Source organism: Podarcis liolepis (assembly GCF_965112155.1).
Source record: "Podarcis liolepis genome assembly, chromosome: 7".
Lineage (NCBI taxonomy): Eukaryota > Metazoa > Chordata > Lepidosauria > Squamata > Lacertidae > Podarcis > Podarcis liolepis.
The window spans coordinates 67,467,036-67,491,901 of record NC_139561.1 but is presented as its reverse complement, the minus strand read 5'-3'; the positions used below and the strand labels follow the sequence as shown (position 1 = coordinate 67,491,901).

The following is a 24,866-nucleotide window of genomic DNA, read 5'->3' as shown; positions in this document are numbered from 1 at the left end:
TTAAGCATGCTGAGAGTTGTTAAGAAGACCCAAACAGTGGTACCTTGGTTCTCGAACTTAATCCATTCCGGGAGTCTGTTTGACTCCTGAAACCGTTCAAAAACCAAGGCGCGGCTTCCGATTGGCTGCAGGACCTTCCTGCACTCAAGTGGAAGCCATGTTTGATGTTTGGCTTCTGAAAAATGTTCGCAAACACTTGCTTCTGGGTTTGCGGCGTTCGGGAGCTAAAATGTACAAGTACCAAGGCATTTGAAAACCAAGGCACAACTGCATTTCTCTCAGAGGGCCACGATTCCCAGAGTGCTTTAACCACCAGTTTATCCTCCCAAGAAACTCAAGAATTATAGCTTTCAATAGGTCTACTTTGAGCAAAATTTAGTTGCAGGACACCCATTTGTTCTCATTTCTTTGGAGCACGGTTGCGTAGAACTCCATCCCCATCCCTAGAGGTCTAGTCAGCTCCCTCCTTGCATAATATTTAGAATATGTTAAAATGTTCTTAAATCTTCTTTAGCTTTTGTTTTGAAGTTTTCCTCTCTGCTGTTGCCTACATTTTTCTTATTCTGCACTTGGTTTAACTTACTGTGTTTGATTTGCTTTTATTGTACTTTAATTGTTTTCTTGTGAGGGTCTTTGGTGTCTGTTTAAGGGCTAGTGAGTGGCATTAATCAGTGATTTTATAAATAAAGGTTAAAAACCTGGGACACGGTAATATGAACATAAGACATTGCCTTATACTAAATTGGAACAGTGGCCCATCTAGCTCAGTATTGCCTGCACTGACTGGCAGCATCTCCCCAAGGTTTCAGACTTGGAGATGCTGGGGATTGAACCTGGGACATTGTGCATGCCCAACAGATGCTTCACCACTGAACTATGCCTCTTCCCCTAATAACCACTGCAGTTAGCTGAATTCTGCACACAAGACTGCTTGAGGCACATGAAGTAGATTTAAACCTCAAGGTTTCTAATAAATCAATTACAATTTCTCCCTCCTTAACAGGACATGGGCTGCATACATGCTGAGCCTCTTGGGCTTGCCAGTCAGAAGGTCGGTGGTTCAAATCTGCACAATGGGGTGAGCTCCCGTTGCTCTGCCCCAGCTCCTGCCAGCCTAGCAGTTCAAAAGCATGCCAGTGCAAGTAGATTAATAGGTACGGCTGTGGTGGGAAGGTAAACAGCGTTTCCGTGCGCTCTGGCACTTGTCACGGTCCTCTGTGTGCCAGTAGCGGTTTAGTCCTGCTGGCCACATGACCCGGAAAACTCTGTGTACAAACACTGGCTCCCTTGGCCTGATAGCAAGATAAGCGCCACAACCCCATAGTCACCTTTGACTAGGCTTAACTGTCCAGGGGTCCTTTACCTTTACCTGCATACATTTAAAGAAGCACCGCTGTCAGGTCCAATGTCGGTTAAGAATGCTAAGAGAGGAGCCTTGAAGTTGCCCATCCAGTTTGCATCACCTAGACAGCATGACATACAGGTCACCTGATCACAGTCCTTCCCACCATGATAAGGGAATTGCAATTTAAATTATAGTAAAGGATTTCTAAAATTGCATGTATGCATAGAAATTAGCACACAGAAACTTAATGCAAACAAGTCCCTTTTGGGGGCAATGCATAAGCAGCCCTCTTAACCCCAAATGCTGCAGAGAGGCTCTTTGGGGGTCTTATGGGGCAGCGGGAAGGAAGACACAAGAACATTTAAAAAATGCATTTATCTTAAGTTTATTTAAGATCCAAGCCTATATATGTGTGATGCACAGCCCATCAGTTTAGCCCACAGTTGTAGTGTGTTGTTGAAGAACCAAAGAAAGAAATGTATTGCTGATTTATTCCTCATGTTAGATCAGTGTTTCCCAAACTTGGGTCTCTAGCTGTTTTTGGACTACAGTTCCCATCATCCCTAGATAGCAGGATCAGTGGTAAGGAATGATGGGAATTGTATTCCAAACACAGCCGGAGACCCCCGTTTGGGAAATCCTGTGTTAGATGGAGATGATTTAGCTACAATGTTGTATCTATTATGTCAGAGATGGGAGAACCTTTTTGGTCTGGAAGACTAGAGCCTTATCTGCCCCCATATCCGTGGGACAACTTGATAGATGCGTATGACAGCCCACCTGTCAATTATGACCTGGTATCATTATGACATCAGATGATGGGTGGGTTGTCCTGTCTTGCCTCTCAAAGCCCCTTGCACAGATCTTCCCAAGTGCCCGGCAACCAGTTGGCTGCCATGCATTTGGAAGGAGCTGCACAAAGTGCTTTGAAAGCCCAGTGTGCTCAGTACCGCCCAAGGGCAGGCCATGGGGATCGGCTGTATGACTGAGTTTGTCGCTACCTGCTCGACACCCGGTGTCAGGTGTGGAGCAGGTGGCCGTAGCTTGGGGAAACTCTTAGGGCTCACCTTCACCTTGACCTGTATGTTGATTTTTTTTCAAGGCTCCCACTAGTAAGAACAATAAGAAAACCAATATAAAGCTACAATAAAGCATGCCATATAAACAATTTTAAAGTCATAAAAGCATACAAAACACAACCGCGGTTGCAGCATGAGTAAAGGCAATCAGCTGGTATGTTCCCCAAAAGGCCCTCTAAAATAACCAAGCTTTCACTGCTTACCTTTAAGCAAAGGGCATAAAACATGTCACTTGCCATAAATCTGTGTAAGCCAGTCCATGAACACAAATGGGGCCCACCAATCCCAGATGCCCTTAGGCAGGCTCCACCTGGCAGCCTTTCTACTTGCATCTGGCGGGGGGGGGGGCGGGGGGACAGCCCACACTGCCAGCTTCCTCTTGCTTAGGCTCCATCTCACCCTCATAGGACCCTGCAGGAGGAAGGTGAGGACAAAATTAGAATTGCCTCTGGGAATTCTACTGTTGGCCTCCCTGCCTTTCACCATAACCAGTTCCAATGGACCTTACCTCTGAGTAGGTATACCTAGGCTTGGTCAGCTTGGCTGGAATTCTGTGCACACTTACCTGGGATTAAGCCCTGTTGGGCTCAGTGGGTCTTAGGTAAAGGGACCCCTGACTGTTAGGTCCAATCGTGGACGACTCTGGGGTTGCAGCGCTCATCTTGCTTTATTGGCCGAGGGAGCCAGCGTACAGCTTCCGGGTCATGTGGCCAGCATGACTAAGCAGCTTCTGGCGAACCAAAGCGCCACCCGGGTCCCGGTCAGTGCGACCCGCGTCCCAATCAGTGGGCCTTACATCTGAGTAAATATGCATCTGGTTGGACTGCCTGCCTGCCATCCCTTGCAGGCTTGCTTGGGCATAAGGCCTGTTGGTTGGACACAAAGGGCTTTAACTTCCACATAAAGAAACAGGGACCGGAGCTTCCTCCTCCTGCATCAGATCAGATTCCTTTGCTGCTGCCAGAATAGGGTTGGGGAGAGAAGGAAAGGAAAGAAACCCTGTCATTATTACCAACACAGCATTAACATTCCTCGTCTTAAGCAGAATTCTTTGCCTCTTGGGGGAGAAAGGAAAGGAAACAACCCGCCCAGCAGGAAAGCCTGTGAAAGTGAGGGATGGTTGTGGAGGAAGGCAGGCCTGCCGCAGCAGGGGTCAGCTGCTAGGCATCCTTTGAAGTGGGGTTGGAGGGGAGGGCGATGTCACAGCTGGATGGAAAGGGGGGGTTGCCTTTCTCATCCTGTTAACACGCTGCTGCATCAAAGGCCTTCCTGGTGAAATGATATCAAATTGCACTTAAGCTTGTGCGCATTCGGAACTTCTGAAATGACAGCAGCAGGGGCTGCCTTGCTCCCCTCCTAGCCCAGCCCGAAGCTTGATGCACTAACAGCTTCCGCTGGCTTTTGCACAGCAACCTGGATCCTGAGCTCACAGACACTGAAAACTCTTTTGGGGAAGCTCAGAAACCATCTAGTCCAGAGGCAGACCGGCTTCAGGCCTGAGAATTCTGTTTCTCTCTTTACTAGAAGCCTGAGGCCCACCAGTATGTAGAATGGGGGGAATTTTGATCCCAGGGTTTTGTTTCTGATGTTGTATGCACACCATCCATTTAAAATACATTTAAAGCACCTTACCTGTTGCCACCAAGAATTCTTAGAACTGTAGCTCACGCTGCAGCTACAGCTCACAGCACCCTTAATAAACTACAGTTCCCAAGGGTTCTTAGCTCTGTGTGCTTTAAATGGATGGTGCACGGAGGCAGCATGATGGTCAGAACTGAGATCACAGTCCACACACACACTGAAAAAATAACTCTAGGTATCCTTTTTCTCCTTCACTGGCTCCTGCTGCCTTCATTTGAGCAGTGCTTGGGAGGGGGAGGGTTTTTTTTTTGCCCTTCTTAAACAACAGGGAGTGTGAAATTCTTGCCAATCTATGTGGAAATCATCCAAAGATCCACCACCGGACTTCTGGTCTACCTTCTGCCCACCCAGTTCTGCTAGTCCAGCATCCTGATCTCTTTCTATAGAGTAGATGGGTCCATGGTCCAAGGCAGCTTCCTATATTCTCCACTTTACCCTAGTTAGAAGGTATGGGGAATGTCAGGACTGGGGACTGAATGTGGCCCTCCATTTCTCTCTGCCTGGTGTTCAGGCCACACCCCTCACAGTTCCCACTCTGCACCCACCTCTAGTCATTTTATGTGGCTGGGATATGACCTTGAACTGTGTGCTAATACCTCTTACTTGCCTGGATAGAAGATGGGAAATGATGTGACCGAGTCTGCAGCCCCTGGAAGCTTGCCCAGAAAGAAATGTGGCCCTCAGGCTGAAGAGGGACACAAACTAGCAAGAATATTCAGAGTTGGTTTTCCAACTTTTTTTTTTAAACCACAGGCCCCTTTCCAAAGCCTTTAACAGATCCTGGCACACACAAATTTAGCAGGGTGGATGTGTTACTGGCATGAAGTTCAGTGGCGTGGAAGGCTTTGCCTCATTAATCAACCCTTTCATTTTAGTTTTTTCAAGATTGCTCCCGAAAGTAGCTTCCAGCATATTGAATGAACAAACAGAAGCAATAAATGTAACCGTTCTATCCAAAGCATATTTTAAAACAATTTTACAATAGCAAATGCCCTGTGTGTTTTGCTGTGTGTGGTGGCAGGTCAAGGTAAGTGATGGATTTTATATTTTAAAAAAAGGATTCCCCCCCCCCCAACCGCAAAAAACGATTCTTTTTTCTAAAACAATCATCATGGGTTTCTTTTTCCCAGCAACTCTAGGTGTAATCTGAAACTTCCATAACTCCTAGTTGAGTCTAATCCAATTAAGTCTGTAATCTCCTCCTATAGCCTTTTAAGACTCTGACTAAATGCAGACTTTGTGGCTGCTTGATCAAGCCAGTATTTTCTATCTACCGCCCCCACCCATGGCTTTGCTTAAACCGATGAAAAGTTCTGGAGAACTCAAAAGCTAGCTAATTAATTGACTTCTATCTATCCTGCACTTCCTCCCTTAGGAACCGAGGGAAGCAAACAGATATAGAATTTAAAAACAGAAACAAAGCAAAAACAACAAATAATTTTAAAACATACTAAAACATAAAAAATTTCAATTAAAAACATCAAAAACAAATACAGTTAGAAACATTCCTGTAGCCAATGATCTCGAGGTTGCCAGGAACAGTATCCTTCGGTCACCAGACACCTGGGTAAATAAGAATGTTTTCAAATTCCTCCTGAAAGTTAATAATAGAGACAGGCGCACCTCACTAGGTGAACCACCACAAAAAAGGCCTTGTCACAGATCAGGCAAACTGCGTGGCAACACCAACAAGGCCTCACATTACGATGTTCTTGTCACTCCCATTAAAGCTGCTCCCCGACTGAGTTTTGGGGAAATATCCTGCTGAATTCATGAAGGTGTGTGTCTGCTCCTAAAACAAAAAAGAACCTGGTGGCATCTTAAAAGCTTAAGGACCCATCTGCAGTATACATTTAAAATAGCATCATACCAGTATCATAGCCTCCCCAAAAGGATCCTGGGAACTGTTTGCAGATAGGTAGCCGTGTTGGTCTGCCATAGTCAAAATAAAAAAATTCCTTCCAGTAGCACCTTAAAGACCAACTAAGTTAGTTCTTGGTATGAGCTTTCGTGTGCATGCACACTTCTTCAGATACACTGAAACAGAAGTTGCCAGATCCTTCTATATAGTGAGAAGGTGGGGAGGGGTATTACTCAGAAGGGTGGTGGGAATGGGAGATTGGCAGATAGCTGAGATGAGCCTGTTGACGACTCTTAACGACTGTAATAGGTCTTACAGGAAAAGACAAGGGGTGAGAAGGTGAGAAATGGCTTAGTCATGTATAATGAGATAAGAATCCAATGTCTCTGTTCAGACCAGGTCTCTCCATGGTTTTAAGTTTGGTAATGAGTTGCAATTCAGCAGCTTCTCTTTCCAGTCTATTTCTGAAATTCCTTTGTAGTAAAACAGCTACTTTGAGAACTGGGAACTGTAGTTTGCTGAAAGTTGTTAGGTGACACCTATTCTCCTGAGCTACCATTCCAAGAGTTCTGTAGGAAGAGGGATTGGTTTTTAACCCATTCTGGGAAATGTACCTCTGTGGTGTTATGCTAGGCTTAATGTAATTTATTGTGGACTGAATCAGCATAGGCATTGATCACACAGCCTGCGTTAATAGGCTAACCAATGGCAAGATCATGGCCACTGGTCCCATCACCTCCTGCCAAATAGAAGGGAAAGAAATGGAGGCAGTGAGAGATTTGACTTTCTTGAGCTCCATGATCACTGGAGATGGTAACAGCAGTCACAAAATTAAAAGACACCTGCTTATTGGGAGAAAAGCAATGACAAACCTAGACAGCATATTAAAAAGCAGAGACATCACCTTGCCAAAAAAAGGTCCGTATAGTTAAAGCTATGGTTTTCCCAGTCGTGATGTATGGCAGTGACAGCTGGACCACAAAGAAGGCTGATTGCTGAAGAATTGATGCTTTTGAATTATGGTGCTGGAGGAGACTCTTGAGAGTCCCATGGACTGCAAGAAGATCAAACCTATCCATTCTTAAGGAAATCAGCCCTGAGTGCTCACTGGAAGGACAGATCGTGAAGCTGAGGCTCCAATACTTTGGCCACCTCATGAGAAGAGAAGACTCCCTGGAAAAGACCCTGATGCTGGGAAAGATTGAGGGCACAAGGAGAAGGGGACGACAGAGGACGAGATGGTTGGACAGTGTTCTCAAAGCTACCAGCATCAGTTTGACCAAACTGCAAGAGGCAGTGGAAGACAGGAGTGCCTGGAGTGCTCTGGTTCATGGGATCACGAAGAGTCGGACACAACTCAACGACTAAACAACAACAAATGGCGAGACATTTGTGTCAGCAGTTAATGAATGAATACCGTGAAATGTGTAATCATCACTGGTTGTGGTTTTCTGCATTTCCTTTCCTTCCAACCTCATTGTTTACAATGCCTCCACCAGCACCGCCCCAACCAAATACCTGCAGCTCAGGATAACACTTTGGCTACACACACACACACACACGACTGTTTACACACGATTAGCCACAATCTGTGGTTTCTCGAGAAATTCTGTTGTTCGACACATTTCCCTTCAAAACAGTTTCCACCCGATTTAAAATCCTAAGCTGCGTTCACATCAGTTAAGCTGAAGTGTGTACATTTGCTTTGTGAATAGGAATTCAAGATACTGCAGGTGCAGGGAAACCAAGTAGGTAATGTGCATTGAGTGAAGACATGGCCACCTCCTCCTGGTGCGCCAACAACATGCAAATACAGGGAAATAACGACTGTACTTAGTCTTCAAGTCTCAAGTGACCTGAGAAGATCTGACACCATGAAAGGCAGTCTATAAATACCAATTGATTAAATATTATTACATGAATGTATTAAAAGTTCCAGGAAACTCCTTGCTGCTTTAGCTGCCGCAGGCCAACATCTCTGTCCTTAAAGGTGTAGGAGAGGGATGGGAAATTTGCGGCCCTCCAGACTCCCCTGAGCCCCTGCCTGCGTGGCCAAGGGGAGATGGGAGCTGTAGCCCAGCGATATCTGGAGGGCGCATGTTTCTCAGCCCGATATAAGAGCACCTCCTATTTGGCCAGCAATGGACTCCCATGATCCCTTGGCTTTCCATTATCGTACAAGCTCTCCATCCCTGCCTCAGTGTGACCCCCCCCCAAAAAAAGCAGGGCAAATTTGCCCTGGATGATGATGGTAATTAAAAATGCCTTTCTGCTTGTTTGTTTGCTTGTTTTATTACCATTTTATTTTAATATAGTGCATCCCCACAGCAGCTTTAGTCAAAGAGCAACGGCTCCTTCATGTAGTTTTCTTTCCACAAGGAAAAGGATGACACTAGCCTTCACCAGCTTCTCCTCCTTGCAGTGAAAAAGCGCCTTTCTGCTTGTTGAAAGCACAGATTTCATCAAAGCCTCCCATCCCTCCTTCCTCATTTGTATAATGATCCTGGGGGTTTCACACTGAGGTGACAGAATTGGTTTTGCCATTATTGCTTTCTCCTCTTTGCATGCCTTTCACACACACACACACACACCCTTTGATGACCCTTTTGTTCCAGGAGGTGCAAACTTGCACCTTTTGATCTTGGGGCTGTGTGGCTTGGCTAGAGGGAAGGGACCAAGGACTTGCCTTTGCTTAAGGAAAAAAGGAGGTGATGCCTGCCCCTCTTCACACAAGCCACAAGGGCAAGGCCATTGGGTCAAATGCCAGGCTTGTGTAGTCACTCTAGGCCAGGTATAAATGAGCAGGACTGCCCTTCATGAGGGGAAGAGGGCCTTGGTGCCTGAACAAGTTGTTAACAGGAGATCAGTCAGCCAATTTTGCAATGGCAAGGAAGTGGATCTGGTAAGGGCTGTTTGAAAGTGGAAGGCAACAGACTCTGTTTTGTGGGAGGAATTTAAGGAGAAGTTGAACACTGGGCAGCCATCTGTCAAGGAAGCCAACATAGGGAACGCAGTGGATGTAGCCTACCTTGATTTCAGCAAGGCATTTGACAAGGTGCCCCATGATATTCTTGTAAAGAAGCTGGTAAAATGCGGTCTTGACTATGCTACCACTCAGTGGATTTGTAACTGGCTGACTGACCGAACCCAAAGGGTGCTCATCAATGGTTCCTCTTCATCCTGGAGAAGAGTGACTAGTGGGGTGCCACAGGGTTCTGTCTTGGGCCCGGTCTTATTCAACATCTTTATCAACGACTTGGATGATGGACTCAAGGGCATCCTGATCAAATTTGCAGATGACACCAAACTGGGAGGGGTGGCTAACACCCCAGAGGACAGGATCACACTTCAAAACGACCTTGACAGATTAGAGAACTGGGCAAAAACAAACAAGATGAATTTTAACAGGGAGAAATGTAAAGTATTGCACTTGGGCAAAAAAAAATTGAGAGGCACAAAATGGGTGACACCTGGCTTGAGAGCAGTACATGTGAAAAGGATCTAGGAGTCTTGGTTGACCACAAACTTGACATGAGCCAACAGTGTGACGCGGCAGCTAAAAAAGCCAATGCAATTCTGGGCTGCATCAATAGGAGTATAGCATCTAGATCAAGGGAAGTAAGAGTGCCACTGTATTCTGCTCTGGTCAGACCTCACCTGGAGTACTGTGTCCAGTTCTGGGCACCACAGTTCAAGAAGGACACTGACAAACTGGAACGTGTCCAGAGGAGGGCAACCAAAATGGTCAAAAGCCTGGAAACGATGCCTTATGAGGAACGGCTAAGGGAGCTGGGCATGTTTAGCCTGGAGAAGAGGAGGTTAAGGGGTGATATGATAGCCATGTTCAAATATATAAAAGGATGTCACATATAGGAGGGAGAAAGGTTGTTTTCTGCTGCTCCAGAGAAGCAGACACGGAGCAATGGATCCAAACTACAAGAAAGAAGATTCCACCTAAACATTAGGAAGAACTTCCTGACAGTAAGAGCTGTTCGACAGTGGAATTTGCTGCCAAGGAGTGTGGTGGAGTCTCCTCCTTTGGAGGTCTTTAAGCAGAGGCTTGACAACCATATGTCAGGAGTGCTCTGATGGTGTTTCCTGCTTGGCAGGGGGTTGGACTCGATGGCCCTTGTGGTCTCTTCCAACTCTAGGATTCTATGACATAGGAGGGTTCCCATATTTCAAACAGTGAAATTCCGGACACAAAAGCCGTTGCGCTTTTCTTGGCAAAGTTGTTGTGCTTTTGCGGGGGCGGGTGTTGAGCTGTTTTAAAGGAAATTTGCCAAAATCCACAGTTCCGACATGGGTTGCCATACATCTGGATTTCCCCGGACATTTAAGCGATTCCCACCCAGACACTCTTTCTAACAGCCGACTCCTGGCAATGTCCTGCAAATGCTTCCAGGCTACAATCCCATCAACTACTTGGGGTTGATGGGAGTTGTGGTCCCAACATCTGGAGGGAACCACATTGCTTACTGCCCTGCCCCTCTGCAGCAACAAGATTCTTGCACTGAGCAGAAGGCTGGACCTAAGTCTGGCCCTACTGGTTGGTAGAGCAAGGTGTCTGCTCTGGTATCCTCTAGATGTGCAGCAATGTGCAAATGAAACAAAACAAATAAACAACACCCAACTCAGGTGAATTGTCCCAAATCCTAAAGCTCACCAGCCAGCATCATTTCACTGTGGGGAAGTTTTCAATCAGATGAATGTTTTAAATTCTGTTTATATGTATTCACAAGCTTTACTCCTGTCTTGTTGGATTGATGACCCCCCGTGTTCTGTGTTTTATATGTATGTATTTTATGTTTACATTGCAACGGCCATTCAATGCACACACAATGGGTAGATGGGAGAGAGACCAGCCCTTACTGGTAGAAAACCTGTTGTGTAGTTGGTAAGAATGTCTTTTGGGACATGGTATACTGACACCGACTCTCTGGAAAGAGAACTTCGCCGAGGATGAATCTTTGCATCTCTGCCAAGTTCTACAGCTTGCCTTGCCTGCTTCATTAGCCCTTCTCTCTCCTTCTGCTGTTGTTTATCCAGCAAAATCTGCCTTGTGCTGTCACAAACCCTGAGGCTCATGTTGTACACTGAGCAGGAAGATATTTGCCCCTAAACTCCCCAAGCTGCTTGCTTCTTCCCCCACCTCCCCAGAAGAATCCTGGCCACCAGCTGCCTTGATTCCAGCAGAGATGCCCCTTTGTGCGGTGACTGAATAATCTGATTAGGAAGTGCTCCCCCCCCCCATATTGCTGTTTAAAAACCAAATAAATGCTTTGCAATTGGGAAAGTGCTATCCATCTTGCTGCCTCCCACCCCATCCCGGCTGGCTTCTGCAGGGGCAGCAGGTCACAAAGCCAAGATGAGCAATACTGCCTCGAGCCCTACTGTGCATGGCCGGCGCCTCTGTTCATAAGGAGAGATCAAAGGGAGCCATCCAGTGACAGCTTGGATGGACATAGCTCTTTGAGGGTTCTCATAAACCTATCCATCACTAAGGGGAGTGGCAGCTGCAACTGAGATGGCAGAGTGATGCGGGATTTGTTGTGGGCCCATCCTAAACCAGGATGAATCCAGGTCATTCATTCAAGACACCCACCCAAATAATCCTGGGAACTGTAGTTCTGTTGCCTACAAAGCTACAATTCCCAGCATCCGCAAAGGTTTCAGGGCACACGTTCTGCTTTATTTCCAACTGGTGCAACTCCTTAAAGCTGCCTGCTGGAATCAGCTAAGTTTGTATACCACAACCGTTCCATTTGAGAGGGCTGTGTGTGGTTCCACTTTTGCTGAGCTACAGCCCAAGGGGCCTTTCCAGAGTGCAATAATGTGGCAACAGACACAGCATTGCAGGACAATTAATAAAGCAGAATGCTGTGTGGATGCCCCAGTATAAACCCACCACAAATGCACTATGATTGTGCCAATAATATGTTGCAGAACTCCTCCAACCCAATCCCCAGTCTAGAAGGGTTGCTTTTTAAAATATTTACATTTTAACATTTATTTCCCTCCTTTCCTTCAAGGAGCTCAAGGTGGTGTACATGGTTCTCCTAGTTTTATCTCAAACACCTGCAAGATCCCGCCCTGCTTTTGCCTTCTTGGGGAAGCTCATCCCCTCCTTCTGACTGAGCTGACATTCCCCACTGACCCTGGGGCGAAGGAGGCACTGGAAGAGGTGGGTGAGCTTGCCGCCTTTTGGGGGCTCCTATACCTTTAAGGCAGAGGATGGGAGCTAGGAAAGGGAGGGCGGTCCCCCCTCCCCCAGCAAGCCCCGCCTCCGATTTTGCCTTTGAATTTATTTCATCCCATTGTGTAGCCTGGAGATCCCAGCCTGGGAAGCAGAGAGATCTTTGGCTTTGGGAAGGTAGAGGGAAACAGCACGGATCCTGCTCTCCAACAAGTTTGCATCGTCTTTCTTTTCTTTGCAAGAAGAAGAAAAGCATCAGAGCCAGGTTGGAGGGAGAGAAGGTGTGTCTACTTTGGAGGAGATGGTGGTTAATTTTTAGCATTTGTTGATGGGAGGACCCTGGGGTGGCAGTGTCTGCGTATAGTAGGCATCCCACCCACCCCCATTGCCGTTTGGCCAGGATTCTGGGGGATGGGGGGGCAAATGCAACAGGGCAGAGGTGTGTCTGTGTGAGAGAGGGTTGGGAGGGATTGTTTTTAGCATTTGATTTTAGTATTTTTAATATATGCTCTTATTGTTCTGTGTCAACCGCTTGGAAGTTTTGATGATTAAATGGTATATACATCTAATTGAATGAATGAATAAAAACAAAAGGTCATTATGTTATGATGTGTGGACTGGCCCTAAGGAGTCAAGATCTAGTCTTGCAGTAGAACTGGCATGTTAGAATCCTGAGGGTGTAGCATGAACTGTGGAATGGTTCTTTTTTCTATCATCTATCTATCAATCATCTAATTTATTTATTTATTTACTTGCACTTGGTTGCTACCTTTCTTCCATGCAGAGCCTCTGCTTTCCAATTGGTCTCTCATCCAGGCACTGACCAGACCCCCGACTTGCTTAGCTTCATCAGAGTAGGGACTGAACCATTAAAATGGTTCATTAAAAGTTAACGCAGCAGGAAGAGAGATTTTTAACTCCCCCTTCTCCCTGTTGAGCTAATTTTTTACTTGCAGGGAAATGTTATTGGTCTGCTTGTTTTCAAAGCCCGCCCTGCAAAGCATTCCAGAGTGGTTGCCCCCACCTCTTGTCCAAAGTGGTACATGCCATTCTGCCACCTTAGAACCTGAGCATCTTGTTTCCCTTTTGTCCGTGATATGTTTAGACCAGGTTGGATATTGGCTGAAGAAGGTGGGGATGTGGTATTTGGGTGATGGGCATGCATGTGCATGTGCACAAAGGAAGGCCTTAGAAACTAGGAATCCATGAGCGGTGCTTTGATGCGTAGCCGTGACCTGGAGTTTTGAGCCTTCAAAAATGTTTCATGTGGTCCTCATAAGCTTCTTCCACCAGCCTGCCAGGGTGATTATTGCAGAATGATAAAAACGTAACCTCACTTTTTTAGCCTATTGAGTTTGCTTCTGGGCAGACCAGGAGTCTCAGGATGGTGCCCCCAGCAGGGATAACATAGCACTGTGAATCAGAAAGCCTCCAGTTCAAACTGCACCTCTACTGTGAACACAGTAAGTGGTAGAGTATCTGCTTTACATGCAGAATGTCCAGGTCCAATCCCTGGCATCTCCAGGTAGGGCTTGTAGAATCTCCCCATCTGAAACCCTGGAGAGCTGCTGCCTGTCAGTGTGGGCAGTACTGAACTAGATGGACCAGTGATCTGACCTAGTCAGTATAAGACAGCTTTCTCTGTTCCTATGTATGTTGCCCTATGTCTCGAGAGGCAATAGAGTGCCTTCAGGAGGTGAAATCAAATCACTGCGTTAGCAGGTGACCTCCCTGGGTTGCAAGCCTGGGCAGTGTGGGTGTCCTGGACCGCCCAGGCGGCTCTTGGCCTTGCTGATCTAGTCCAAACAGAAGCCGTGTGCCATGGATATTGGCCTGCTCCATGTTCCCTAGGCTTGGCAGAAGATCAGGAAGAAGACCTTCCTCCATCGTGTGACTCTTCAAAGGAGCAGAACAGAGTGTCAGCGAGGGGGTGGGTCAGACATAGCTCAGTGCAGAAGGTTGCAGGTTCAATCCCTGGCATCTTCAGACAGGACTAGGAGAGACTTGCTGAAACCCTGGAGAGCTGCTGCATGTCAATGTAGACCGTACTGAGCTAAATGGATCAAAGGTCTGACTCTCTATGAGGCAGCTTCTCATGTTTCTACCCTCCCCACCTCACCAATGCTCATAAATGGCCTAAGAAAAAGGCATAGGAATATGCCTTATGCCAGGCCAGACTGTTTGGCCAACTGGCCCAGAACTGCTTGCTCTATCTGGCAGCATTTCTCCAGGGCCCTGGGCAGGGGTCTTTCCTGCCACCTGTGATCCTTTTAACCTAAACCTTCTGCATGTAAAGCATATCCTGTTCTACTGATCAGTGGTCCCTATTAGATCTCTTAGCCTCAATTCCCACATTTGTCAATATTATTATTAATTTCTTACCTGCCTTTCACCACGAGGTTGCAGAGTGAGTTGCAGCAACTGAAGAATACAGTATTAAACTCAGTTAAAACTATTTACACATATGGAAAGAATAATGCTGACTTACCTTACAGGGTTATTGTAAAGATACATGAAGACTCTTGAACACGCAGTGCTGAGCCCCAGGAGATAGTTTAATATGGCAACCTTTCTAGTGCTAAGTAGTTCTTGGTTGGGTTGGAACGTCATCTCTGCCACCTTGATCTTTGTGGAAGGAAGGAAGGCTGTAATTAACAAAACAGAGTCAATGTTTGGATTTCTGCCTTAACCAGCTGCTCCGATAGAAATGAAATGGTGACACTTAAAAGAGAGTTTTGAGGATGGAATGGCTCAGGTGGGCTTCATTTGCTGAAGCCAGTACTGTTAATGTGTCCAGGGTTAATGTGTCCAGTTTGTACACCCAGAAGTTTGGCATTTATGTTAGCCATTACTGGTGAACCTGTGGTTCAGAACTGACATGCTGAGTGACTGGTTTGAACTGTTTTGGCAACTTTAGTGTTTTAACAACCCAAATCCTAAAAAAGAACCTAGAGCAAGCTTACATGAAGTGCTGCATAATGCTTGTATAACTATATAGTAATCCATGTTAAGAGATTGTGAACACTGTCCTAGGGCTGGTAATTGATTTGTAATCCTTGCATTCCAAATCTACTGTATATAGTCCTCACTCCAAAGAGCTCACGGTGGCATACATTGACCTTCCTTTTCTCTCTCTTTATGGCAACCCTGTGAGGTAGGAACATAGGCGGCTGCCTTAATGCCAGCTCAGGCTATTGGCCTATGGATCTCAGTATTGTCTCTGCTGGCTGGCAGCTGCTCTTCGGGGTTTCAGAGAGAATGCTCCCAGCCCTAACTGAAGATCCCAGGGGTTGAACCTGGGACCTTCTGCATAGAAAACACAACACTCTACCATTGAACTACATACAGCCCTTTAAATGGGAAGGTGAGCTTTGCAAGAGTGAGGACCTGAATTCTGGTTTGCCTGCTCTCTGACCACTACACTACACTATACCACACTGGCACGCTCATCTGTTTCTTCCCATTTTGATCTTGTGGAGGAACGTTACTAGGCAGATTTTATTCTCTCTAAGCAAACTGTGCAGTGTTCTAATAATTACCTCTTTCCTTCATCACCAGCCAGGATCATTCGCAATTGGAGTTGTGTTGGAAATGACCCCTCGGGATTCTCCCAGTGCCATCCTGGGCGCTTGGGAGCTCCTCTTCCTCCTTGTTGCCCCTCTCTCCGGCCAGCTGTGCCCAGTCCCTTGCGAGTGCTCAGAACCGGCCCGCACCGTGAAGTGTGTCCAGAAAGAGCTGACTTCCATCCCAGCTGGCATTCCTGGATATACCCGCAACCTCTTCATAACCGGCAACCAGATCGCCCACATCGGCAGCCAGGATTTCAAGGGGCTGCCAAATTTGGTCACGCTCTCTCTGGCCAGCAATAGGTAAAGCTCGCTAGAAGCTGGGGAGCAGTGCTCAAAAGAAAGTGGAACCAGAGGAGGACACACACACACACAGGAACGTAAGAAGCTACCATATACCAAATCAGAACATAGGCCCATCTTGTCTGCACTGACTGGCAGCTCTCCAGGGTTTCAGATAGGGTTCTCTCCCAGCTCTATCAGGAGATACCGGGCATAGAGAACTAGGACCTTCTGCATGCAAAGCAGATGCTCAACTGCTGAACTTCCCCTATCCACTTTTTTTAGAAGGCAATGGAGTTCATACTGTGTTTGAAATTAAGGAACTCAACAAAGGAAATGAAATAGGCCTAGGGAGGAGCGTGGCCTAGGGATAGTTTGGAAGGCCACACAGAGAGTTGCCTAGTGTGGGTGGCATTTAGTGCTCAAGCCTGAGCTCTTCCACCATGTTTGTGGTAATTTGAAGCAGTCATGGCTTCCCTCAGAGAATCCTGGGGGAAGTAGTTTGTTGAGGATGTGGAGCAGTGGTTCTCAACCTGTGGGTCCCCAGATGTTGTTGGACTACAACTCCCATCATCCCTGAGCTCTGGCCTTGCTAGCTAGGGGTGATGGGAGTTGTACTTCAACGACATCTGGGGACCCACAGGTTGAGAAAGGCTGAGTGGAGAGTTGTTACAATGCCCCATCTCCCCTCACGGAGCTGCAATTCCCAGAGTGGCTTATGAAATCAATCCCTCTTCCCAAGGAACTCTGGGAAATTTAGCTCTGTGAGCTGTAAATGTTTATAATGTACAAAGCAGGTGGGACCACTGAGAGCTTTTAATACAAATATATAAATATGTAGATGTTGTCTCAGAAAAGGTATTCTCCCTTCTGTCACAACAGCTTCTTCCACCATAGCACCTTGTGTACACACACACCCCACGTAAAAATAAAGTATGGCTTTTGATTTACAACTATTGCTTCTGTTCTTATTCAAATGTTATGCCCATATATCCCCTGACCAGGGGTGTGCCCCATTGAAGTCACTGGGGCTTACTTCTGAGTAGACTTATATAAGATTGCACTGCTGATTTTGAATAGACAAGTATCGTGAGAAGTTTCTCTTCTTCTTTCTTAATACTAGTACCCGGGGTCATCCAGTGAAGCTGAATGTCAGGAGATTCAGGACAGGAAAAATAGAGTATCTGTTGCAGTCTTCTGTAGCATTCACCCGGAGTCAGTGTTCCCTGGTCTGTGCTTACATGTCCTGCCACCTTTGCTGTGGAGATAACAGGCATTACCATGGCAACAGGCTTGTCGGAGACTGCAATTAAAGCTCTAGACTGATGCTCTGGTGCCCTGCCTCCTTTTCATTGGTGGCAGGGAGTATAAGGGGCAACCAAACTCACTGACTTCTGAGGTCTTTGTATCAGAGGCACGAGGCCTCTGCAACCATCCAGGAGGCTGGCTGGGATAGCTGCAGTGCTTGCCAAAAGCTTAGGTCTGAGTGCAAAGGGGCCATGGAAATGAGCCTTTAAAAAAGGATAACGGGCTCTTCCATAGGACTCTCCTGTGGAACTGGGAACCAACAGCTCTCAGGAACATTATTATTATTTTTCAATTTATATCCTACTCTTCCTCCCAAAGAAGCCCAGGCAGCAAACACATTACTAATAAAAACATTTTCAAAAGCACTCTAAAAACAGTTTAAAAGCATTCTCTCAACCAGTGATTTCAAGGTTGCCAGAAACTGGACCTTCCAGTTTTTAACCTGCTGAAAGGCAATTAACATAGGAGACAGATGCACTGCACCAGGGAGGGCATTCTGTATTGGGGAAAAGGTCCTGTCATGTGTCAGGCAGCTCCTAGTGGCAGCGCCACCACCAATAAGGCCTCACCTCCTGATTGTAGGATCTGCGATGACTGACGTTGGGGAAGGTGCTCTTTTAGGCACATTGGTCCCCACAACCAGATATATCCTTCTGAAATTAAATAATATATTTTTTTTTAACATCTAATTCTACCTCTAAAAAGAGCAATCAAACTTCATTATTGAATAAACAGCAAGGTTATTTATTTGCCACTTAATGCCAAAATAGGGTTATAACTGGTATAGAAGTATAAAAACCAAACACAAGCAATGAAGTAGAAACATCAATCATCGAAGTAAAACAATTAAAATATGCTCTAAAACAATCCCATTAAAACAAGGACTTGGGCCAAGAAATAAAGGGAAGGCCCATCTGCTCAATCTGCGTTCCTGTTGATCCACTTTTCTACATGCAATGAGTTTTTAATGTGACAGATCACTAATATATGATACCGTCTTCACTTTGCTGTATAAGGTGATGCAGCCCGCAATTCTCACTTCGCTTTGAAATGAGGCACAGCGAAATATCTCAACCAAAACTTTTCCAAAGTGAATTGTTTTAAATTATTTTTGGCAGTTGAATCACATCCAGCTCCCCAGCTCTGGAAAGCTAGGAATACCCACCCAAGATCTCATCAGAAGTCAGATGGTTCTGTGAGATCTTGCGAGAACATCCCAGAACTGGTGCACCAATTAATAATAATAATAATAATAATAATAATAATAATAATTCATTAGTTATATGTCACCCATCTGACTGGGTTGCCCCAGCCACTCTAGACAGCTTCCAATAAATTAAGCACATTGACCACAGGAAAACATTAAAAACTTCCCTATACAGGGCTACCTTGCTTGCCCCCCCCCCAAGGTAGAGAGCTTAGAAGCTCGTTTTACACCGATCCTCAGAGTGTTATCATTGAGACGTTATTACAGAATGATTTAGGTTTGGTCTTTCCTCTCTCTCTCTCTCTCCAGGATTAACACCATAGAGTCACAGGCCTTCTCTACTCTCCAAAGCCTGCGTTACTTGGACCTGAGTCATAATCTTTTGGCTGCCATCCACCCCAATGCTTTCAACGCTAGGAACAACTCCATCCGAGAGCTGAACCTCAGCCACTCGCTATGCAACTCCTCCGCCATCCGCCCTGTGGCGAATGCCCTGGCCCAGGGGGGCTTCCAGAACCTCTCCAGGCTGGAACTCCCCAGCAATGAAATTGTCTACTTGCCAGGCGGCATGTTCTCCACGCTCTCCAAGCTCGAGCATTTAGACTTGAGGAATAATTCCTTGGTGGACATCAAGAACTCCACCTTTGTTGGCCTTGATCTTAAGTACCTTGATTTGACCTCGAATTCCTTCAAGACCCTGAGGAGAGAAGCGTTGTCTGCCCTCAGGAGGCAATCGCACCTCCGCCTCTTCCTGAAGGACAACCCCTTTGTCTGCAACTGCGACATAGAAGACCTGGTGAACTGGCTGAACCAGAGCCGGCTGGTGGTGGATGTGGAGAAGTTAGCTTGTGCCTTCCCACAGGAACTGAAAAATGCCTCCCTGGTGGAATTGGCTGGGGCAGATCTGGAGTGCCACACCAGCCAGCATGGCGAAAATGTTCTTCAGACATCCTACGCGGCTTTAGGTGCAGTCCTAGGAGTCATTGGTGTCATCTTCCTCTTTGTGCTTTACTTGAACCGTAAGGGTATCAAGACATGGATGAACAGCATGAGGGATACCTGCCAAAGTCTGATAGAGGAGTATCAGTATCGCTATGAAATAGACTCCGATCGCCACATCACGCAGGTTTCGGCACTGGATGTATAATGCTGTTGATAGCTTGGGGGGGGGGGCTTTCCAATGTTCCTTTGCTGTGTCTATCAGGCACCCTGAACTGATGGCACCCATAGTTTTTGGAAGTGGGCCGTTTAGAAATGCCTTCTCTGCCGTTGAAAACCCAAGCCAATTAAGACAGAGGGACCTGTGGATCAAAACTCTGGGTGCGGCCTCAAAGAGCCCCCTTTTATATTTATCCTTAACATTCTGCAGGTGGTTTGGCTAATTTGAAACGCAAAAGGAAGAGCATATCTAGGAGCCAGCTCTGCAGAGAACGGAAAGATGTCACCATTCTGATGGGATGTGCTGTCACCAAAACGTTTAGCCTCCTGGAGGACCAGGAGTCTGGAATCTTATCCTGTTGTATCTTAAATATTCTGGGGAGTCTATTTTTGTCCTGTTTCAACAGGATCAGTTATCTGTCTTGCTCATTGAGTAACAGGTCCATGAGATGGTGTGGTGCTTATGTCAGACATGGCCAAATAACTTTGGTCTTCATAAAGGACCTCTCTCAGCAACTGCACCGCTTCCGAGGACACATGGGGGAATGCTATGGTGGTATGCTTGGTCAAAGGCCCCAAACCTCCAGCATGCTAAGAATAAGCATGCTTGAGGGAAGACTAGCTTAGAATCATATAGTTGGAAAGGACCTTGAAGGTCATCTGGTTCAATCCCTACTCAGTGCTGGATGCAACTACAGCATCCCTGGCAGATAGTCACCCAGCTCTGCTTAAATAAATACCTTCGGTAAAGGACAGCCCACCAGAGTCTGTTCCACTATGTAAAAGCTCTGTTGGGTATTTTCTCCTGACGTCAAGCTGAAATTTGCTTCCCTGCCTTCTCTGCCCATTGTTTCTCACCTCTCTGCCATACAATTTTTCCATGTGCAAAGAACTTGTGACAGCATTAAATCTTGCCATTGTCTTACCCTTCACCTTCATTCTCCAATAGTACAGTTATAGGAGAGCTGCTATACATTCTTTTTCTGAGCATAGAGATCAGCCTGTGGCAAAATCCACAGCATTATTCCACTGGACAACAGAGGCATCTTATTTGTCTCCTCCTTCTTAACTAGAAACTGATGGGTCTGTTCTTCTCCTTGCTGGTATCAATAGTGTGCTCATCAGAAATCAAGTAGGGGCTCTTCACTGGGTTTTGGAATAGTGTTGGCAAACTCCACAATAATGCTGCTAAATTCAAGAGTACGTTCTCTGTCCCACCCTTGGGTCTTCTGAACAAAAACAGTGCCTGGTGCAAAGAGCTGACTTTGATCATGGTTGAAAGCATTTGCTTTGAGCTGTCATTCCTTTTGTTTTCAAATCCAGCTCAGCCAAAGAATCAGCTGTGTGGCCTCAGAGACACTGTCCTCTCTTAGCTTGGTCAGCAACGTGGTGATGTGAACAATAGCCATGGCAATGATAATGGTCCACCTACCTTACAGGGTCATTGTAAGAACTACTGAGAAGTGTATATATGCCAAGTGTTTTATTTCCTGCAGTGGCCCTTGTAGATAGGGATGGGGAACTTGTAACCTGTAGGGATGTAGCAACCTTTTTCCAACTCCCATCAGCTCCAGCCTGGATGGCCAATGGCCAGAGATGATGGGAGGTGAAGTCCAACATCTTAAGAGCCGCAGCTTCCTCCTCCCAATCATAGAACCATTTTGAAGGGCAGTGGGAAACTCTTGAAAAGTACTTGCAAGTTTGAGCTTAAGTAACAGAAATATGGTGCTGGAGGAGACTCTTGAGAGTCCCATGGACTGCAAGAAGATCAAACCTCTCCATTCTGAAGGAAATCAGCCCTGAGCGCTCACTGGAAGGACAGATCGTGAAGCTGAGGCTCCAATACTTTGGCCACCTCATGAGAAGAGAAGACTCCCTGGAAAAGACCCTGATGTTGGGAAAGATGGAGGGCACAAGGAGAAGGGGACGACAGAGAATGAGATGGTTGGATGGTGTTCTTGAAGCTACTAGCATGAGTTTGATCAAACTGCGGGAGGCAGTGGAGGACAGAAGTGCCTGGCGTGCTCTGGTCCATGGGGTCACGAAGAGTCGGACACGACTAAACGACTAAACAACAACAACAGAAATCTCACTGAATTTAACAGGGAGTAAACATAGAGAGGGTTGCAGCCAAAGTTATGCAACACTGATCTCCTTTCACCAGGAGTTCTAAGGAGGAATAAATACATTTTCTCCTGCTGGTTTTAAGCATATAGCTGTTTGCCCCCCCCCCCCATGATGTATTGCATTTAAGGGCAATAATTTCAAAATTAGAACACTCTAGGATATTTTCAACATGTCCACAAACGATTGTAGGACACAACTCAAAAAATAATAATGCAAGTTTGTCCTTACAGGGAAATATTACTTTGTTCTGGTTTTCAGTACTTAACACAGTGCCTGCCGTTGTGACAGACAGACACCAACGATGGTGCAATTTTATTACTCTTCTTTTTTATTACTCTTCTTCTGATACCAGGAGGGGAGACAAAATATTGACAATCACAAAGCATAAAGCATTTCAACTAATGCAACAAATATTTAACAAACAAACAAAAAACCGAGGCAAGACTTGTTTCAGTGATTAAAGCAAGAGAAGAGGAGGAGTTTGGATTTGATATCCCGCTTTATCACTACTCTAAGGAGTCTCAAAGCGGCTAACATTCTCCTTTCCCTTCCTCCCCCACAACAAACACTCTGTGAGGTGAGTGGGGCTGAGAGACTTCAAGAAGTGTGACCAGCCCAAGGTCACCCAGCAGCTGCATGTGGAGGAGCGGAGACGCGAACCCAGTTCACCAGATTACGAGTCCACCGCTCTTAACCACTACACCACACTGGTTCTCAGTGTGATTATGGACCACAAAGAGAGAACAGCACCAAAACCCGCAGCCCCTGCAATAACTCCACCCACTTAACATTTTTGTATAGCAATACGTTTGGCAGTGCAGTGACGTTACACCCATTTTCTAAACCACTTCGCTGGGTGCTGCTAGCGCAGGTGGAAAAATCCACAACACAGCAGTATCACATCATGTGTTCTCTCTCATGTTAACGGTGGGAGGGGGGGGTGTAGGGTCTGCATCAGCATCTCCTTTGGCAATGGCCTTTGACTGAGTGCAAGCTTGAGTTCAAATGGCTCGTTTAGATTTTCTCATGTCACGCAACCACTTTTGTTCAGGAAAGGATTTTGTTCACAAAGCTTTGCTTTGCCAAAACTTCCATCTTTCAGCCGCTTCAGTTTGGTCCTCCTCAGACACGTCCGCCAGCGGCATTGCTTTCACGTTAGAAAGGGAATCATGGATTATTTTTTCACCTTCCTGCGTCTCTCTGTAGCATTTCTTATTGTCCATGTTTTGGAACTCCTCCAACTCCCAAGGCCTTTGCCTTGGCATTCTCACATGCATGAGGAAAGTAGCTAGCTGTGCCACACGGGTTCCAAAACTCCGGTCTCACAAGTCCCCTTTTTCACACAACGCAGCTTTCTCAGGGTGTCCTCTGTGGTTAGCGCTGCGGCATGCAAGTTATTCGTGGTGGAAATCTGGTCGGTGAGTGTGGCTAGTTCATGAAAGTGAGTAGCAAATATTTAAAAAGCTATTTTGCTGGCAATAAATTCTGAGTTCGCCCATGCCAATCCAAACCCATCATACGTAAGATGTTCCTTTCCCAAGCTCATGGATGATTAGCATAAAGTGTTCGGTTGCAATCCTGGCAGATGTAGGTGGATTTGCCTTCCATGTTTGATGAAGGTGTGTCGTCGTCCCCGTGCCGCCCTGCAGTTCCCCTGCCGTACTATAGCCCCCCGTGCCGCTCACTGCCCTTGCTGTTTTCTTTGCTACTGCATGCTGTCATCTTATCCCCAGAACTCACAAAAACAGACTTCCAAAGGGACCAAGAAGTGAATGTAGTAAAAAAAAAAGACAACAGAAGTAGTGTACATAGCTTATGATGAAACTTCAGCAGACAATGTAATTTGGGTAAGTTCATAAGGATATTGTCCAGCCTGCCTTAAAAAAACAACACCCCGAACCCTGCAGAAACCTGACCAGCCTTTAGACCTACATAGCAATAGTAAGGAACCTCCCTTCTCAGAAGAAAAACAAATAGGGTGAAATAGAGCAGGAAAAAAGTTTTCAAATCCAACAAAAGAAGAAAATTGAGGATCAGCTTCTCCCCCCCCCCCACTTCTAGATGACCAAATAGGGGACCTCAGCTCCTGCTACCAATGCAAAATCATTGCTGTGCTGAATCTTAAATTGTGGGTTGGTGTTATTTTTTGTCAAAATGCAAACAAGGCCATTTTGCTTTTGAAATAAGGCACTGGACTTCAGTCCCATACCTCGAGACAAGTGAAAAAGCCCCAGAAGGAAACAGCTTTATGGAAAAAGCAGCTGCCTTTCCCCCTCACTTATTTCCCTTCTCATGGGAGGATCAATTTTAAAGGCCTAGTTGCCCCCAAAAGCCCACTTAGACCTAGGAGACGTGCTCCTCACAGGAAGCAACATTTGTTCTCTACTTAAAACGCTAAGTTGGATTCTGTGCCCAGTGGGGTTTAGACAATGCTATGTGTCTTGTGTGTGACCATCAGAGGCACCAGGGCCTTGCATTTCATTCTGTTATGTTTTGGAGGAAACAGCTCCCAACATGGCGTCATCATTGTTGTTGCCACCACACTCCTTTTTCAGTAGTGAGATGTGTTGAGGGGATGCATAGAAATGGGGAGGGGGCATTGCTGAGAGGAGGAGGCATTGCTGAGAGTTAGAGTACATGCCTTGAATGCAGAAGCCCCCTAGGTTTATGGTTAGGTGGACCAACTATCAGAATGCACAAGGCAGCTCCAGAAATTCTTCATGTGATGAAAGAATCATAAGCTCACTTGTACATTTTTTTCCTCTGGGCTAACAGTGAATAATGTTCCCATCCCACCATGAACTTGAATTTGCCCTAACTTATTTCTCTTTTTCAAGAAAAAAGCAATGTATAAAAAAGTATTAAATTAAAACCAACATTGTAAAATCCCTACATTGTTCTTTGGTACAAACAATGGAAATAAATGAAATAATAGAATTTAGAGGCCTCAATTTTGTGTGGAAAGCTTTGAAAGGTTAAAAGAAAGCTTTTTATAATGTGTTGATAGAAATGATATGTCAGGGAACTGACATCGGAGCCAGAGGCGGAGGGAAGGCTCTCAAGTGATGCTGGAGAGGGACCCAGCAGGGAGAGAGG

The 24,866-nt window shown here is 46.0% G+C and overlaps 1 protein-coding gene across 1 annotated transcript; it reads left to right on the top strand.

The window, feature by feature from the left end:
* Positions 1-10,087: 10,087 nt before the first annotated feature.
* Positions 10,088-24,019, top strand: LOC310710810 (trophoblast glycoprotein-like). The gene is made up of 4 exons (XM_083511973.1): positions 10,088-12,403; positions 15,685-15,991; positions 18,795-21,368; positions 21,728-24,019. Exons 2-3 carry the CDS (start codon positions 15,714-15,716, stop codon positions 19,630-19,632), a joined length of 1,116 nt encoding a protein of 371 aa, XP_083368099.1. The 5' UTR covers positions 10,088-12,403; positions 15,685-15,713; the 3' UTR covers positions 19,633-21,368; positions 21,728-24,019.
* The last annotated feature ends 847 nt before the right edge of the window (positions 24,020-24,866 follow it).